The following is a 20,125-nucleotide window of genomic DNA, read 5'->3' as shown; positions in this document are numbered from 1 at the left end:
TTTAACTAATTAACCATTAAACTATTACCTAGTGCTCCACTAACTCCTAATTTGGGATAGCTATACAAGTTATTTGTGGACAGAAACCATCATCTTCAACCTTGAGAAATAACCAGCCGAGAGAACTCCATTGAAGTCCACCATGGCCAAATGAGTTCCATCACCATGCACCATTGATTTAGTCATTATTTCCACTTGGTTCCTACTTTAAACCTTGCATACTCAGCTTGGGGAAGACATTGGCAGCAAAAAGAAGAAGTTTAGTGAGGTTTGAGCAAGCTACAAAAATAGGTAAGTGTCCAAAACCTCTCCCTTGCTTTAGTAAACCTTGTGTTTAGGTTGAGGTGAGTATTTTGGTGAAGAGAAATGAAGAAAATCTTGAGAAATGAAATGGTCCATTTTCAGCAGCTATGATTATGTGTTGTATTTGAGTTTTTCTTACCTCTAATGGATGGAAATTATGGTTGATTAACTCAAATGGAGGATGTAGTAAGTTAAAATTTAAGTATGTGCATGTAGTGCTTGAATTAAGGGTGTGAAATGGAACCTTAATGCTTTGAGCAAACTGTCATGTTTGGCAGCCTATAATGTCATGAATTTGGGTGTGAATATGAAGTTTATTAATGGGATATGATAGTGTTAAATTGTGAGCAGCATGTGTAATTGATATTGAAGTATGAATATGTTGAAGTGTATGTGTAATATTGATATGGAGATATGTTGAATTTTGGTGGAAGTGAATATTAAAACTTAATGGTGAATTGTGTGCATTGAGCACTTGAATATTCTGCCCAAAATTATGCTGGAATTGTGTACAATATATATATGGAAGTGCCATTAATTGAATATTGAAGTAATGAGGAGGAGAAGGAATATCATTTTAGAAGTGTATGTGCTTTGTGCAGGTTGTGTATTGAAGGCAGTACCTAAATTAGGTCATAAGTGCCAAACTGTGAACCCAATTGGCATGAGGCCAATGGGGGGTGAAACTAGACACCAAATAGGCCAACTTTTCATGTAGAAATGTTGCTAAAATTCTGCCTAGAAACTGACTTTAAAAATGACCAAATCTGAAATAGCAACCTTGCAACCCAGATTTTTGATCATATGAACAGTAATCATTAAGATGACCATAACTCACTCAAAACAGGTCCAATTGACCTGAAATTTTTACCATGGTTAGCTTAGACATAGAGCTACAATTCTTATGAAAACACCAAAGCCCAGAAATGACCAGAACCAAGTCAAATATCTTGTACAAATTCGGGTACCAAAACTGCCAGGACTAAAAGTGACCTAAAATTGACCAAATTTTGCACTAAAGATGTAATTTGTCCAGCTTTAGTAAATTGACCATATCTTGGTCTATACAACTCGGAATGACCTAAAATTTTGCCCCGCGTGCAATAAGACATAGAGCTACAATTTTGCTTCTTTGACCAAAAGCTAAAACCAAGAGAAATAGGAGTTTAAGCTAGACCAATCTAGCACACCAAAAATTGAGAATTTGACATTTACATAAAATGATGCTTGAAGCAATTTGACAATGAATGCCAACTTATCAAAATGGTAAATTGCACTATATTGGCAGCATATTGAATTACAATATGTGACATGTTGATGCTAGAAATAAATTATCTATAAAAAAGGTCAACATATGCATTGACTTATGAATTACATAATAGTTAGTAAACTCTAAAAATTGAAGAATTAAACAATTAATTTATAAGGTGCCATAGTGTGCCTAGTTGACTAATTTGGATAGGTTGACATGCCAATAGGATTCTGACAGCTGTTCTGTAAATGGCTTCATGCCATACTGTGTTTTTACTGCTTATTATGCCGCACTGTGACTTTAATAGCCTACGGCTATACATATTGTGTATTTATTTTTGGCTTATCGCCAAATTGACTATATGGCTTTTTAGCCACGCTATTTGCACACTGGGAGACACTTTGTGACCGATGGTGTGACGGCTCGAGGTACTAGGTACCCAGTGCCAGTATATCCGTTTATCCAGTCTGGTCAGTATATAGGCTACACGGGCAGTAATTCAAGTACTATTAAATTCAAATACCTAAATCCAATCTACTGACATACAGCACCACCAAAAATTCATAAACACTTTATTTACTTTATTTTAGTGTATATTTCTTTATATTTGACACCACTAAGCAAAATTGCTTAGCGCATTACTTTGTAACGCGTAGGTATTGAAGACACAGCTGGGGAGCCCAGTAAACCTACGACCGGGTGAGACATCAGGTTTCAATACCAATTAAAAAATGTAAGAGGAAGAGTGCTAGAGTCATTTCTAGAACTATAAGGTCTCAAATTCAGATTCTAGTAAGCGCCAATCGTACAAAAAAAATGTTTTGAGAACGAGTACTGAATAACTGCATCAAATAATGTAAGAGAAACTGACAATGCTATAATGTAATTATTCCAATAAAAAGTGAGTCCAGGAAAAGATATACAGGCTTGATAATGGAAGCCAGGAGCATAGATATATAGATATTTATATTCTTATGTTTGCCAACTACATTGACAAAGATCAAATATGCTGGCCAAACGCTTATTTAAACGTTTCTCTTTTTTTTTTTCTTTTCTTTTTCCATACAACTGCGTTGTTTTGTGTTTTTAAATTGAAGATATGGAGAAAGAATCAGTATCTGTGATCCTGATATTGTTTGCTTCTGTTAACAAGTCAAATGAAGTTAAAGAAAATGGCAAGAGTACAACATCCATGTCCTTGCCAGCGTTGTCAAGCAGACTTTGCATAGGCCCCACCTGCATAACGTTTAAAGTAGAAACATTAAGAGGGAGCAACATAATAGCCCTGCATTTCCCCTACTATATGCCTGTAGTTTTAATCTATCAAGTTATGAGGAATACAATTGCCCTCCTTCAGTTTCTTGAGAATTTTGGCAGTGTTGTATGTTAGCAAAAAAGTATACATTAACACAGTAGAAAAGAGAGAGAAGCAAACACAAGAATATTACGTGGTTTAATGATTATCTGCTTTTTTCACTGCTGAGGATAGTGCAAGAGGATCATAAACACTTCCATTCAAAATTTATTGCACTGAATGCTTGAGACATGAACACATGAAAGTCCTAAACAGCTAATTGTTTTATAATGATTCACAAGAAGACAAAGTGGCACAGAAGGAAATATAAGAAGGTTGAATGGAATTGAAACCAATTAACTGCAGAGATACAAAGATTCTATTACAAGTCTCTGCTATTAATTGCAGACAAGTGTGAGGAAACATTCTTTCTTAAAAAATTTTATATTCTCGTACGAAGTGGAGAACATGTTTTCCTAACAAAGGGTGAGAGAGGAGAATAATTGGCAGATACCTTATTTGGCTCCTTGAAGGTATTCTCATCCATTAGATTAGCAGAAGTGAGTAGAGTCTTTGTTGATCCAGACTGCTGTATGGAATTGTCCTCCAATCCCTCAATAGAAATTTTGAGACTTACTGTATTGCTCCCAAAGTTCACAATCTGAAAATATATTCACCTGAAATTAGTAGCCGTACCCCAAAATAAATCAAATATATTTCAATTTCTTTGAACTTCAGTTAAAATTATGGATGCAAATTATCTAGAAAAGCATCTGAATATTGCGGCTAAAGAGCAGGAATGTTTAATCATGAGAACTTATAAAGTCTCCCATTCTATTATATGTTGCAAGTTGTCAAAAGAGTGGAAGTTTGTTCAAATTGAGAAGATACAAAAACTAGACACAGTTGACATTGTGATATATTTGGGTTTTAAATAATATCCATATTTCCATATGAAAACAGAACAAAGTTGGCCATAGAACTAAAAATTTCAGTATGAAACATGATCTCTCTATGCACTGCTGAGTATTAGAATATGCCCAAGTTGAACAGAAGAAAATGGTAATACCTTTATTTTTAGGTAACTTTTACTATCCACTGAGTCCTGCCAAATAATTGCAGATGCAACAAGTAAAGTAGAGGAGTTTATTTGAAGGGTAGAATTAAGAAGAGTTGCTCCACTTGAATCCATAAAGAAACGTTGCACCCAATAGCTAGGAGTTCCATATTGATGTGAGGAGTTGAAGACAATTGCATCTGGGTTCCACCTTCAGCACCAATTTTTCAATTAGTGCAAACATGAATAAAGTGATATATCCTGTTACACAATTGAATTTTAAGAAAAAGAAAACATGTACCTCCTGTCATTGACATGTACAAAAAGTGGTGCATAGCTTGCCATCTCAACAACATCACTGCCATGAAGAAAATAGAGACCTCAGTATAATAGCCTTCTGAAGGGTTCAGAAACACAGAAAAAGACTTTGAGTAGGAATCAAATGTGAATTACAAGCTTCACAGGAAGCCATTAGAGAACTTTTCAAGTCCATTATGAATTGATATAACTAATGAATATGTCCACCCATCCTTTTCTTCAAGAAGAAGAAGAAGGTGGAGGGATAAAAAAGATAATGATCTCATCAATTCTGAACTAAGCATAAATAATCAATTTTATCCAATCCCTTCAGTTTACAATTTCCTCCCACAGTAGCAAATTGTTATGTATCAGAGGAGGAAGTATAGAAAGAAATAGAGAGTACCTAGGAATGTTGGGAGTTAGTTTATAGAGTTAGCTTAGGGGTATGTTTGGCGGGAATTAGGAGAGAGGCAGTTACTAAAGTTGTTGAGCTGTTGTAACTACTCTCAGTAGTAGATTGGTTACTAAGCTGCTATGTAAAGCTCAGTAGCTATTTCTTGTACTTCATTCAGGAACAATCTATTCTTCTCTTCTTTCTATCTTTCATTCTAATCTTTCTCTTCTCTTCTCTTCTAAATCTTCTATAATTCTCTGATAGGATTCTTAACCTAACACAATTATATCCAAGAGTAAGAATCATGAGCAGAGGCATGCATCAATACTGAGCTGCCATTGAATTGACATGTTAATATGGTTAGGCTGGCTGAGTAGGATTTAATTATTAGAACAGAGCCCACTTGAAGCTGTCTAACCCCAAAAAATTTTGCAGATATGCAGATTGGGTGTGAAAGAATGGAAGAATGAAGGGGAATGCATAGCTTCAAATTGGGCCTCAGCAGTAACTGAAGTCAAAGTTAGCTTGCCTAACCACATTAACATGCCAATTCAGCACCAGTTCAGCTTACATGCACATCTTATAGGATGATTCCTATCATATACACAATGCTACCAACAATAAAAGGTGATAATAATTGAAAAAAAAAAAAAAACGAATCTGATAAAATTGAATATTTAAAAAAGGAAAAAGAAAACAATTGTTTCAACTTTGAATAATTACTAACCCCCCTCCTAAAACAATGGCATTCCTTTGCCAAATATCATAAATGCAATTTCTTATAACTACATCAAACCTGTTTTTTTCAAGCCCAATGAGGAATGCAGCTTCAGCAAGTGCAGCTAAAAGACTTCCTGTGCCAGCATCTTTTCCAGTCACAGCATACTCACTCACAAAAGCCTGAAATATAGTGAAACTAGGACAATTCATCACAATGAATGACTGTATACCAAATTAGTTTTAAAAAATAATACCTTGGGACCGTTGCGTGAGGTTCGATCAAATTTGTGCACCATAGAAAACAAGTTGTTGGCAGATGTATAAACCTAGTTAAGAAATCACAGAAAAAAGGTTGAGACTCTGTTGCATTATACACAAATAGTACAATGAAAAGAAGGATAATAGAAACATTAAACTATTGATGAGAAATTACAAGTCCAGTGACAAGATGTTTACATGAAAATCATAGTAATCAGCAGGGTGATCTAAAGAGCGGGAAGAACCATCACAGTTTGAGATTATTTTGATGTCAGGATAGGCATGTTTTATAGCATCATAAAACTTGAGATAATTTCCTGATCAACAGAAGATGCATAAATTAGAGCTCACAAACAAAGAATAGAATAACATTTGCATACATTTTGGACAACTTTTGTCAAGGAAAAAAACCATCTTTGTCCACTATGGGCTAATGTGAAATTGAGATATAATCACAAAATTATATAAATGGAAAGTCATGATAAGTGATCTTTGCAAACTGAATAATAGATTATGTTGCAAATTTGAAACACAATTTCAGTCCTATAGACTCCCACAACTATTTTCTTCAAGGTCTTAAAAAGACGACAATAAAGAAATATACGATTTAAATGGATAAAAACTAGCTTGAATTTGATGTACAAAGATACTTGATATAGACTCAAATCAGATTCTTTGATCTGATGCAAAGAAGAGATATATGTGCATGTGTCAACTGGTGTTAGCACATAAAACTAGACAAAATCCACGAAGTTGACGTAGCATGCGGTAAGTCAAACCTTGATAATTCTTCTTTCCGCAATCCTCATTTCCAACAGCAACATATCTCAAGTCAAAAGGCTCTGGGTGTCCCATTGCAGCTCGAATTGAGCCCCATTTAGAACCACAATCACCTTGAGCAAACTCAATTCCATCAAGAGCTTCCTACAATTGAAACAAGTTCTAGGTTGCCAATACCAGAAGAGCAAAACTATTTTGTGACAACTTATTAATTTTACTTTTGCCGTACATAAATGAAGCCAACAATATGAATTAGGAGGAAAGTGTTCTGATGTCCGTTATTGACTTGCCATGAAACTCAGAACTAAAGGAAAATTTACTATTTTTCTTTAGCATAAAAGATTTATCATCCTGGTATCAAAAGCAGAAAATTATCCATTCATTAAGTTGAAGATCCAAACCAAGGAAAATACAAATGCAAAAGGCCAAAGGGGACCACAATATAAATTATGCAAACAGCTGTGCCTAAGTACTGCATTTAGAGCTCAAACTAAAAAAATATGACTTGTATAAGTTCCAAGTTGTTTTTGGTTTTCCTACTCTTTTAACTCTTCCAAGAATAATATGAATAATATCCCCCTTAAGGATGCAGCATTTTAAAATATATAGTTATATTCAAACCTGAAATACCCAATTTTAAACATCAGAGTAAAAAAAAAAAAAAATTTTTAAAAATATTTGAATATGCAAGATCACCTAAATCCCGCCCCACCATATCCTGCACAAACACTGAAGCTAAAAAGTGTTATGGGCATCACATCCATCGTTCTGGGTTCTGGGCTGCATCACCAATGAACTATGAGCCTACTGTAACATTTTAATTCATGTAAATTGATAGAAAGTAGATCAAGTTCAAGCAGGATATTTTAACCACAACTGGTTCAATTGAAAGAGTAGCCTTCAAATTAGAAAATAACTTTTTGGCCTGGGTTCATGCAAACAGAAGTAATGAACTTGCAGACATACTTGCACGAAAGGTGAAATGGTGGAGGTATCAACTTGATCCTGATGGCTGATTCCTGCAAAGTTCACAATGCCAAAAGTACCACAAAAGAATAAATCAACCAGACTAAGAGAAGGGAAAATTTGTAAACATCTAGTATCAGGAAAGTACCATTGTTGAATACCCATACTGGCAATGCACCAAGATCTTCTGCTAGCTGCACAAACCATTGAAGGTATTATAATACTAAATCAACATATAATGTCAAGAAATTCAAATTTTAAAGAAAACAATGTCATCCTGCATCTGCAGAAAAAATTAAGATACCTACTTGAAGAAACTCGAAATAACCAAGTCCATCATCAGTCCAATACATCCAAACATCACCAAAGTGCCCAGGTCTCTCCTCCCATGGTCCAATTGTTTCCTTCCATCGAAATGCATTTCTTAACCATTCACCTTCAACAAAACAGCCACCTAACACAATGTGATTGAAAAGTTATGGCATTAGTCAGATGCAAACCTTTTAAAAGACCATAAAACTATATTGACTCTGGATGTGTAGAAGGATAGACTTAGTCCAACATAAATGATACAGTGAATTTGAAATTTTTGAGAAATTGGATTACCAACCAAGAGTAGCCCAATGATCATTAGATAAATGAACAATCAGTATAATAGCATCCAGCTCTACCCAGTCCCAACTCCCAAGTAACAATAATCAAAGTTAATTTCAGTAAGTTTCCGGCATTTAAATTTTCCCATTACACAGATGACCATCCCCAAGTAGCTAAGAATTCATAAAGAAATAAAGAGAAAAAAGATGGCCAAAATGTATGACAGTGGTGAGCTTGCTTTTCTTTGGGATTAATCCCACAGCGTATTTTTATGGAAGGTCAACTGCATACGTATGTTTCTAACTAGTTTAGATTATGTTACTATATTAGAGCATAATCATAGGAATTTACATTCCTATTTACGATCATGTAGGAAGAAGAGTGTATATATGTATATCAAAATCACTATGAATATACGAGTAGAATTTCTTCATTCCTATTACACATATATTACTACCATTTTCTCATAAGCTTCGAATATAAACTTTAGCATTAGTTTAAAGGCAAGAATCTCTTGTGAGAAAAGATTTGGGAATAAGCAGATGTTAAATTTGGCATTTCAAGCAATGGGAAACACATTTCTACACTGACAACTTCTTTGCCCAACAATTCCCCCCTCCCCCTGCCCCCCTCTTCTCTGACCAAAAAAAAAAAAAAAAAGAAGAAGAAGAAGAGGAGAGAGAAGGAAAAGAAAGTGAGCATTTGTTTCGGGCTATGGTTACTTTAATTATAGGACAGATTTCCATTTTCAAAATAATAATAATAATAATTATAGGACAGATTTCAAAGAAAATGACTTCTTTTCATGTCATTTTATAATCAGAAAGTTGGTCACTTATGTACGTATTTACTAATTACAATCTCCAGACAAATGAAGATTGTTGGTGGTGGTCAGCAGGCAATTATGACGGCTGGTGTTGGTTGGCAACAAGCAATGAAAATTAATAGCTAACTTTAGATGACAATGATTAGCAATGGCCACCCATGACATCAGTGATTACTTATGATGGTGGTGAATAGTGGTCAGCAGTGATTACTTATGATGACAAGGAGGCTGGGAAAAGAGTAAGACAACTCCAAAAAAAAGTGATATTCTTTGTGTAAAGGCAAAGAACAAGTGATTCTTTCCAAAGTTTTGGCTTTGGTTGACTATGAACATACTTTGCATTGATTAATTTTCCTGTGTTATTTCACACATGAAACTGAAAAAAAAAATGCACAAAGTAATTTAGAAGGATGCATACAAACAAGAGCTTGTTTGATCTCTTAGGATGAAAAAGGTTTCTGTTCCACAATCAAATAAAACTTGTCCATGTGAATCAAAGGGAAGCCTTACATAGATATAATGTTCAGAAATATTGGTGCTGTGAATTTGTTTTTTTAACTTTATTTCTCCGTTTAGCTTTTCCTGAGCTATCTTATAACATTGTTATGACTTTTTTTTGTGTGGTTAGCATAGAATAGGATGAAGATCTATCTTGGCTTTGTAATATTAATATAATAGCATATTTAAATTATCCACCAACTCTGATCAATCAAGTAATATAGGGAAAACTGGAAAAGAAGATGGACAAAGTGACACACTCATTTGATTTGATTAACTTGTAGGCTTGCTGTTCCAATTGGCATTGCAGTTCAGGGTGGGGGAATATATATGAAATAAGGGAAATGGAAGGTCCCAAGAATTATTAAAGAAAGAAAAAGATTAAACCCTTCAATTTCATGCTAATTTTTTCGGATTACAAAATTTTGACTCTGAAGACATATGCATGAAAATGAAAACCTCATTAAGTGCAGCAATATTGGAAGGGAAAGGCATGTGTAGTTGTTATCTACACATAAAAATACAAACAATGAAATATCACAATATAAAATGATATGGCCAACAAACAAGCAGCAAAAATTTGAACTCAGCAATTCAGTTTACATATTCTAAACCTAAAGCCTATATAATGAGACCCAGATTTATGGAAAATTTAACACAAATAATATCACTTCGTATCTTATGTACCTGGAAATCTGATAAACCGAGGTTTTATGTCTGCAAGCATTTCAACAAGCTCATTTCGGAAACCATGCCCCTGTAACAGTATGAAATTTGCCCAAATAATTAGACACTATAGCACAGTTTTATCCTCATGACAAGAAACTCTCTCAGAGGAACAATTAAGACACTAGCAAGGCAACCTTTCAGGTTCATAGTTTTATCTCCAATGGCCTCTATAAATCATCAGATACTGGAAGTTTCAATTCAAAACTGGAGTTAAAGTTCAAATCATATATGCCCATATGCTGAAATTCTAGTTCCTAACTTTCACAAAATTAGGGTGCATTTGATATTGGACTGGTTTGCACTCTGAAAGACACGTTTGACTCTCTTTTCAGAGAAGTATGAATTTGATTGCTTTTCAAAAGTAAATAAAAAAGAAATTTCTTCCAACCACAAAATATTTAATGAAAGTTGAGAAGCAGTTTGAAAAAGGGAAAGTTTGCAATGACCAACGGAACCTTAAATCTACAATTAAATCTACCAACATGAGATTCTGCAGCCTACACTGCTCATGCTTTTCCTCCATATATATATATATATATATATATATATATAAGAGGATGTAACTTTCTGAAAGCCAAGATGGAAAAATTCTAATTTTAGAAATATTAATAGTGGTTTGAACAGTAACATTTCATTGAGTAGTCAATGAATGATTTAATGTCTATTTTCCATCAATTTCCCCATGAAATTTATTTTTTATATTTTATATCTTTTAATGAGAATTTAATAATGAATTCTTGAGAAACAAAATCTAGAATTTCTTTTCAGTTTTTGGTAGGTTGTTGCCCGCGGGGGGAGGGTGGGGGGGGGGGGGGTGTGGGGTGGGTGATGTGTGTGGGAGGAGAACAATGTGCAAAGGAAACTGTAGTTGCTAACCTCTTCTGATCTGCATTAAAACAATCTTTTACATCTCTTGAAAATGTCCCTTCATCTCAAGAAATCGACTAAAAAATTATGTTATATTGTGGCAATGACTTCATCAGACTAGGCAGGGAGACCTTTACTATAATAAGAATTATTAAAATAAAATTGAAATAAATTGTATAGTTAACAAAAAAGACCTTCAAATGCATATCTTAACTAGTTGTCTTGCATGGGACAGGATAAAAACTAATTCACAATGATAAATGTGAGGTAGAGAGTTGAGATGAAAATTGGGACAGAGAAGAAAAATAGCTCCTGAAAAGTAAATTTCTTTGGTGATAAGCTTGGATAAAAAAGAAGAAAAAAAAAAAAAACTACCTTGTATGTGTCTAAGGGCATAGCTGAAACTTGATCAAACCATATTACACCTCTCTGGGATGTTGTCAATTGAAGTCTGGAATTATGATTTGTTCCTTGGGCTTCCAATAAAACCTCTGCCTTTGTCCAGTTGAGAACATCAGAAGCAGAAGCTCTGCAAGCATGCAAAACGCTAACTACAGGTTTGCAAGAAAATATTGATCACAGAATATCAATAGAATTGCATAATATATTCATGTGTAGCTCACATAATGTTGGCAGTAGCCAATGTCTGCAATCCATTTGAGTCTGTCAATGATACAGATATATTGATCGATCCCAATGAACGAACATACAGAACCACTTTATAGGTCTTCCCTTGTTCAATATTCTGGCAAGGAAAAAGAATTAGAACATAAATTGCTATAGATCTGCACTTTTTCAAAAAAAAAAAAAAAAAACGTACAAGAAAAATTATGCAATTATTGAAAAAATTATCAAAGAAGAATCTGACAATCCTATCGTGATTAAAACTCCTCAAAAAAATGACCTACAAAATATCATTTACAACGTTAAGTTAATTATGATAATTTGAATAACCTGGACAAAGATGAAAGAAATGCATAAAGTCTATGCTGCCAATTCATTTACATAAGTAATAAAAAAAGATGCATATATAAAATAATGATCTAGCTAGTTCTCACCATGCCCCAGAATCCAGGATTGTATATACCAACTCCACCAGCTCGGCAAATATTATTGCCTTTACTGTTACAAAGCACCTCCATTTTCAGTGCAACCTTATTACGCTCAAAGCAAGAAGAACGGTCAGTAGATACAGTTAAAGATGACCCATCACCAATGATAGACCAAGGATCAATATTTGACGGTGTGTTAGGCCCCCCAGCTTCAAAACCTATAAGGAGAAAAATATATATATATATATATATATATATATATATATATATATATATATATATATATATATACTTGAGGGAGTCTATGCTGCCAATTCATTTATAAAAACTTTCCTGTTACAGAACTCTCAGAAATCAATGATTTTGAAATTTACCCCGGTTATTCACAAGCTCTCCCCATATCCCACCAGCTCCAGCATGGTTTATCTCCTGCAGAAAAACATTTTAGATAATAATCACCACCTGAACTCAACATCATTGTCTATAAACAATATTTACAACATGCATATAATAGAGCATGACTTCTTTTTTTTTTTCCTTATTGAGTTTAATCCAAAATATAATTAATTGATACAATTGACCTTATGCAATGATCCATGGCATATAATGATCTGCCCAATAAAGATAACAAGTTACAGCAACAAAGATCTTGCAAGTTGCAACTACAATCAGAGGGTACATGGAATTCCTCAAAATTATTATGCATGCATATTAGGGAGATTATTAAATAGTCCATGTGCAATACTCCTCAATTTATATATAAATTTGGTATTAGTACCACAGTATCACATGGTACCCACATATTAATGAGTGCAAGGTGTACCTAGAGCACCTATAAATATAGGTACTCAGAAAAAAGTTATGCATATGAACATTAATTGAAAAGCATAGCCAGAGAAACAAATAACATAGAACTTATTACATCAAAAATTCAAAAACAAAATAACAGAAAAAAGACCACAAAATTGAAGTAAAGGAATTGCCTGAAATTGTGAGCAGAGAAACTAACCTCGAAGAATATTCCAAACAGCGTTTCTGGTATCACCCGACCCGCAGAAGCATTAACGAACAATCGTGCAGTCAGGTTCGCATCAAGTTCAACAGCAGAGCATCGATATGTAAAACAAAGGCCGACGAAGAAAAAGCTCAGAAGAAGAGTGCAAGAAAGCTTCCACGAACCCATATGTTCACTCACCGCTTACAACACCACCACAATCTAACGTTAAACAATTCAGTTAGACCAATTTGGACCCACTAAACCCGGGGAAAAAAAAAACTAAAAATAGCTATGATCTTCTGCACATTGACTCATCAATCAAATAAGCAGAAATAACAGAAATATGAAAACTACCATTTAAACCCAGAAAGCAAAAAAATAATCAAATGAGCAAATATAACAGAAATACGCAAACCACAAATTGAACCCAGAAAGCAAAAAACGCTAAAATAGCTCATTGGACCGTTATGATTAAAAGATAATATCGTGTCCACTGATCCATCAATGAAATGAGAAGAAAAAACAGAAATATGAAGTATGCCCAGAAAAAAAAAAAAAAAAAAATAATAATAATAATAATAATATTGTCATAATTAACAGATAAGATTGAGTCCATTGACCCAGCTGAGCAGAAATAACAGAAATTTGCAGTCTGCCAATAAAAAATAACAATAATAATGATAAAGAAAGCTAAATTAGGTTGGTTAGCTGTTATGGTTAACAGACTAACTTGTGCACATTCATCCAACCATCAAATGAGCATAAACAAAACAAATATACAGTGAAATAAAATAATCAAGAAAGAAGCAATTATTAATATGTTGATGATAAAGAACAAAGAACCTTAAAGGCAAAGCACAGGTCTTGAAGGCAGCTAGCAAGTGAAGAGAGCGGTGGTGGAATTGAGTGATCAGTGCGTGGATGGGGGTATAAGAAGGCGTAGGAGTTAGGACTACGGACGGCGCGTATAGTACGCTGTCTTTTTGTAGGCTTTGCTTTCACGTCAACAAAATGTCAATATCCAACAGGCAGTGGATTACAAGAAAACACAAACTTCACTTTTTTTCTGTTTAAAGAATTTCCTTCTTTTTGTATTCGGTATGAAAAATTCCTAAATTTTGTGGGATCCCATTTAAGGTGTAATTAATTTCATTTATCAGATAAGACAATAAGGCATTTCCTTCCGTCTACTCTCATGAATTATTGTCCCGTCCGCTAATCAATAATTATCCACTTATACGATATTAAAATCTAAGATTTATTTTAATTTTTAATATACAATTAATTCAAATGTTAAAGTGTGCATTTTAAATTATATATTTTTTGGGCTGTAATTTAATTTTTAATATTTTATATTAAAATTAACTAATAGATTCAAGATATAAAATTAAATTATCTAATTAAAATAGCTCGGCTCATGATTCAAATCGATAAAAGACTAGAGGGCAAAGTGCAATAATTTATCTAGAACTAGAATTAAGCTAGTTATCTAAATTTACCTGAATCAAGGAAGTAATTATTGAATAATGGAGCAATACATGTTGGTTTCCTAGTATAAGCACTAGGTGCAAAAGGTAATGGTGAAAGTGGTTTCAACTTTAGTGGGCAAGAAATAGAGATAAAATTACCTGATTTTTTTATAAAGATTGTAAAAGTTTGTAACTTTTACAATCTTTATAAAAAAATCAGGTAATTTTATCTCTATTTCTTGCCCGGATAAAGGAGGATGGTTGCGGTAGGTGACAACCAGCGTAAAAATTTCGTCACACCTTATAATATGGATTCAAATGATATAAACGTTGGGAGCGTCCTCTATTAACGACGCGCTACATCGGAGCCCGGATGTAGTGAAAAATATGCAAGGGTGTAGGGCATTTACTGAAAGGGACGCGCCATGCCGGCGCCCGGGTGTGGTATTAAGTGAGCAAGGGTTCCCACATCATGGACGGGTGTGGGTAAAGAAGTTAGTACATAGGACAGATAGTAGAACAGATAGTAGAACAGAACACAAGATAGACATATAAAATAACAAAAGATATCATAGAAGGAGACCAATTAGGAAGGAGCAAGATAGGAGGAGGATCAGGGTTGGTACTTGGAATGTTGGATCACTTACAAAAAAATTAATGGAGCTTGTGGATACCTTGGAAAGGAGAAGGGTGAATATTGATTGCATTCAGGAGACTAAATGGGTATGAGATAAAAGTAAGAAAGTAAGTAATTTAGGGTACAAATTGTGATTTACTGAAAAGGAGAGAAACAAGAACGGAGTGGGCATAATCATAGACAGGACATTGAAAGACGCAGTAATAGCTGTGAAAATAGTAGGAGATAGAATTATACTAGTAAAGCTAGTACTAGAAGGAGAAACAATAAATATAGTTAGTGCTTATGCCCTGCAAATAGGACTAGATAGTGAGAGTAAACAAAAGTTTTGAGAAGATATGGATGATTTAATGCAAAGCATATCGAATGAAGAGAATGTTTTCATTGGTGGAGATTTGAATGAACATGTAGGAAGTAATAGACAAGGTTATGAGAATATTCATGGAGGTTTTGGTTTTTGCAGTCGAAATAAGGAGGGAAAAAGCATCCTGGATTTTGCTATGGCATACGACCTAATACTAGTACTTTATAAAAAGAGAGTCACATTTAGTGACTTTCAAAAGTGGGCAACATAGAAGCCAAATCGACTTCCTCTTAACTAGGAAGACAAATAGAGCTCTATGCAAGGATTGCAAGGTCATTCCAGGAGAGGCTTTAACAAGTCAACATTAGTTGTTGGTCTTGGATATCAAGTTTAGGAACCATTCAAGTAAGGTCAAAAGAAATAGTATAGCTCGAATAAAGTGGTGGGAGTTCAAAGAAGTAAAGCAAGTGAAGTTCAAAAATGAGCTTCTCGAGTCCGAAGTATGGAGGCTGGGTATGGAGGCTAATGATATGTGGATACAGATGGCATCAAAGATTAGAGAAGTAGCTAGAAAAGTACTTAGAGAGTCTAAAGGACATAGACCACCCTCAAAAGCGAGATGGTGGTGGAATGAGGAAGTACAAAAGGAAGTGAAAAGAAAAAGGAAATGGTATAAGAAATTACCTAAATGTGATAATAATGAGACATATGAACAGTACAAGATAGCAAAGAAAGAGGTAAAAAAGGCAGTTAGTCAGGCAAGAGCATAGGCCTTTGAAAAGTTATATGAGAAACTTGGAACTAAAGAAGGGGAGAAAGATATTTACAGATTAGCAAGGAAGAGAGAAAGAAAATGTCAAGATCTTAATCAAGTTAGGTGCATTAAGGATAGTGAAGGAAAAGTATTGGTGAAAGATGAGGACATTAAAGAAAGATGAAGAAATTATTTTAATGATCTCTTTAATAATAGTCAAAATGGTAATAGCGTGAATATAAACTATAGAACAATAGAAAAGAATGTGAATTATACTAAAAGAATTAGATCTTTAGAAGTAAAGAAAGCACTTAAGAGAATGAAAGTGAGTAAAGCCTGTGGACCCGATGAAATACTAATTGAAGTGTGGAAGTGTTTGGGAGATATGGGAGTGGCATGGTTAACTAAATTATTTAATAAGATTCTAAACTCAAAGAAAATGCCTGATGAATGGAGGAGGAGTATTTTAGTACCTATTTTTAAAAATAAGGGAGACATACAGAGTTGCTCAAACTATAGGGAAATTAAACTCATGAGTCATACTATGAAGTTGTGGGAGAGAGTTGTGGAGCATCGACTATGTCATGATACTTCTATCTCTCTCAATCAATTTGATTTCATACCCGGTCGTTCAACTATGGAAGCGATTTTTCTCATTAGAAGCGTGATGGAGAAATATAGAGATGTGAAGAAAGATCTACACATGGTTTTTATTGATTTGGAGAAGGCTTATGATAGTATTCCAAGAGATGTCTTATGGAATGTGTTAGAACAAAAGAGGGTATCTATTAGGTACATACAAGTGTTAAAAGATATGTATGAAGGAGCAACTACTATTGTGCGTACAGTGGGAGGAGACACAAGAGATTTTCTGATCTCAATTGGATTACACCAAGGATTAGCTATAAGCCCTTACCTTTTTACATTAGTTTTAGATGAATTGACGAAACATATACAAGAGAGTATTCCTTGGTGCATGATATTTGCGGATGATATTGTTCTGATAGATGAGACACGAGAAGAAGTCAATAGAAAGCTAGAGCTTTGGAGAAGTACTCTAGAGTCAAAGGGTTCTAAGTTAAGTAGAACGAAGACAGAATACATGCATTGCAAGTTCAGTGAAGGCCAAACTGATGATAGGGAAGGAGTTAGTTTGAATGGAGTTGTACTGTCCCAAAGTAATCACTTTAAATATCTAGGCTCAGTCCTTCAAGTAGATGGGGGATGTGAGGAGGATGTTAGTCATAGGATTAAAGCCGGATGGTTGAAGTGGAGACGTGCCACGAGAGTTTTATGTGATCGTAAGATTCCCAATAAGTTGAAAGGAAAATTTTCTTTGTCTGACCATACGACCGGCTATGTTATATGGTAGTGAGTGTTGGGCACTGAAAGAGTCGTATGCGTCTAAGATAAGAGTTGCAGAGATGAGAATGTTAAGGTGAATGAGTGGCCATACTAGACTAGATAAAGTCTGTAATGAGAGCATTAGAGAAAAGGTAGGAGTGGTGCCAATTGAAGATAAGTTGAGAGAAGGAAGATTGAGGTGGTTTGGTCATGTGAAGCGCAGACATACGGAGGCTCCAGTTAGACAGGTAGAGCACATTAGGTTAGAGGATAGAAAGAAAAAAATGGGTAGACCTAAATTGACTTGGAGGCGAGTAGTACAATATGACCTAGAAGCATTACATATTTCTGAGGATTTAACCCAAAATCATTTAGAGTGGAGAAAGTGAATCCATATAGTCGACCCTAAATTTTTGGGATAAAGACTTAGTTGAGTTGAGTTGAGTATTGTATGCACCAATTGATTCAATGTGCAAAAAAACAATGTACTGGGTTATAGCACAATGTAGCATACTTGCTCACCAAGTTTCACCTGATGCAATATTGGGTTACCAAGTAACTCAAGTCTATAAATAGACCATCAAAATTTCATTTTCAACACATAACTAGTCAATTCAACACAACCTAACAAACACCATGCCTTATTTTAATTTCTTTAGTTTGGCCTCTTCTTTATATTTCAGTAGCCATTCTTATTCTTTTGGTCTAGTATTAGTTTCATTTCAGCCTTTTTATATTCATTTTAAGCACGCAATTTACACTTTTTTTGCAAATATTTCCAGTTTCTGCAATCAAGTTATTCAAATTTTCAATGCAATTTACAAGTTCTTGCACATATTTCAATACCTGCAGATCAGTTCTTTATTTATTTATTTTTTTTTACACAAGCTTAAGTTTACAATTTTCTACAAATGCCAACATTTTAAAATAAAATCAGTATTTCAATTTTTCAAAGATCTCATTTATATTTTCTGTACATATTTATATTTTTTTAACGAGCAACTTGCTCTTTTAATCAAGCAAAAAATTTTACCTTTCTACATAAATTTACTTTTTAAAGCGAATAACTATGAACAACCTTTACTTTTCATGCACAACTTTTACTTTTTAATACACAAGCAATCTTTCAATTACAAACACTTAAATTCTAGTTCTTTCAAGCTTTCAAAGTTGATTCAGGTAGAGATCTTAATGAAGCACATCCCAGTGAAATCAAGAAACCCAATGGAAAATTTGATTTATTATTCCCCACCAATTGTTTATATTACAAGTCAAGCTAGAGCATTTACATCACACACTCGGGATCTGAGTGTTCCTAACACGTTCGCAATCCAACACATATGTGAGAAAAAGGCTATACCTATTTTGACATACTTAAATTAAGTAAAATCAATTTAGCACAAAAATAATTTTTAGCATGCCTAGTGGGACCACAATTCTTCTCAAGTGTTAACATTACAAATTCTACACCACTGTTCTTAGCCAAACACTTCAAATACTTTTTGACATGCTAGTGGGATCTATTTTTAGTTTCACATATGACATCATCATTTTAGGTAGTTCTGTACATTCAACTGTTTCAGTGACTAACGTCTGTTCGGACAGCTAGGGTGTTTGGAACCATACTTAAACTAGAGTGAGGAGTCATAAATTAGTTGAATAAAGATCAAGTAAAGTTGAAGAAAAATAAAAGAAGCAGAGTACAATCGGTTAAATGAGCACAAGGTTCCGGCGATGGGCAACCCTACTGGAAAGCAACTGTGGATTCAGTTGCCACCCCAAATTCAAGGGAAAACTTGTGAGACATTTATTTAGGACTTAATTGGAGGATTAATGGAAATGAAAATGTCAAGAAAATGCAAAGAAACCAATGCTAATTGATAAAGACAAACCATGGTCAATGAATGGCATTTTGGTTATTTCACTTGAAGAGTTAATTTTTGACCAAAATGTCAATTAAATTAAGTAAAATTAATGTAATAAAATATAAAGAAATTTTGATGAAAATTCAAATAGAAATGAGTAGAGAAAAGAAGAAAAGAAAAGAAAATAAAATGGGATTTAAGACATTATGGTGACCTAAGCATGATGCAATAAAGTTTTAACACCAAATAATAAATAGATAAATACATCTTTATTTCTTATTTTTAATTGGAGTTTTGGTCTTCTCCAACACCAAGCTGCCGTCCCAACTTCTCTTCCTTTCTCTCAAATTCTTCAACTTCCTCCATTGAAACACATACACCAAGCTTCCTCACACCTAGCTAACTTCATAATTTCCCCAGAAACCTTAGTGAATTCTTCAAATCCATACTTGGATTGAAGAAAAACACATTAAGAATTACAAGAAGGAATTCAGCCAAGATGGGTTCAGCAAGGAAATGGAATGCTTTGATCAAATTGAAGGTTGAAGAAGGTTATTTGAAGCTAAGGGACCAAGGTTAGCGCTATAATTCCCTCTTAATTTGGAAGTTCTGAAATTTTCTGTTAGGGTTTGGTATATTTGGAGATTTTCTGATTTATGCCCTAATTTTTGTGATTAATTATGTATTATGAACTTTGGATGAATGATTGTTGAGGATATATTGATGAATTGATAGAAGTATGGACTGAATGTGGAGGTGTGTGTGAAATTCGGATTCTGGATAGCTTGAGTTCCGTGAACTTAATTACCTATAACTTGAGTTACACAACTCCAAATGAAGTGAAATTTATACCGAATTAAAGATA

The 20,125-nt window shown here is 34.2% G+C and overlaps 1 protein-coding gene across 2 annotated transcripts; it reads right to left on the bottom strand.

Annotated features, from left to right (window-relative positions):
• Positions 1–2,412: 2,412 nt before the first annotated feature.
• LOC110672475 (alpha-L-arabinofuranosidase 1) lies at positions 2,413–13,966 on the bottom strand. 2 transcript variants are annotated; one of them, XM_021835267.2, is made up of 18 exons: positions 13,731–13,966; positions 12,900–13,106; positions 12,265–12,319; positions 11,897–12,108; positions 11,462–11,583; positions 11,214–11,367; positions 9,930–9,999; positions 7,633–7,778; positions 7,473–7,518; positions 7,325–7,377; positions 6,358–6,502; positions 5,777–5,895; positions 5,575–5,646; positions 5,397–5,500; positions 4,208–4,264; positions 3,919–4,117; positions 3,364–3,510; positions 2,413–2,791 (listed from the first exon to the last, which is right to left on the bottom strand). In XM_021835267.2, exons 2-18 carry the CDS (start codon positions 13,071–13,073, stop codon positions 2,642–2,644), a joined length of 2,025 nt encoding a protein of 674 aa, XP_021690959.1. In that variant the 5' UTR covers positions 13,074–13,106; positions 13,731–13,966; the 3' UTR covers positions 2,413–2,641. The 2 variants fall into 2 exon arrangements, with proteins under 2 accessions (XP_021690959.1, XP_021690960.1); XM_021835268.2 differs by having other exon boundaries at positions 7,633–7,760; positions 13,731–13,913.
• Between the last annotated feature and the right edge of the window lie 6,159 nt (positions 13,967–20,125).

Source organism: Hevea brasiliensis, chromosome 5 (assembly GCF_030052815.1).
Source record: "Hevea brasiliensis isolate MT/VB/25A 57/8 chromosome 5, ASM3005281v1, whole genome shotgun sequence".
Lineage (NCBI taxonomy): Eukaryota > Viridiplantae > Streptophyta > Magnoliopsida > Malpighiales > Euphorbiaceae > Hevea > Hevea brasiliensis.
This window is presented reverse-complemented; position numbering and strand designations above follow the sequence as displayed.

What these genes read in the sequence shown, in the direction of transcription:
- LOC110672475 (XM_021835267.2), bottom strand. Translation starts at nt 13,073, where the DNA reads ATGGGTTCGTGGAAGCTTTCTTGCACTCTTCTTCTGAGCTTTTTCTTC. An exon ending in CTGATTACTATGATTTTCAT is followed by an intron (nt 5,647 to 5,776) that starts GTAAACATCTTG and finishes TTTCTTAACTAG; the next exon opens with GTTTATACATCTGCCAACAA. An exon ending in ATTGGGCTTGAAAAAAACAG is followed by an intron (nt 4,265 to 5,396) that starts GTTTGATGTAGT and finishes TCTTCATGGCAG; the next exon opens with TGATGTTGTTGAGATGGCAA.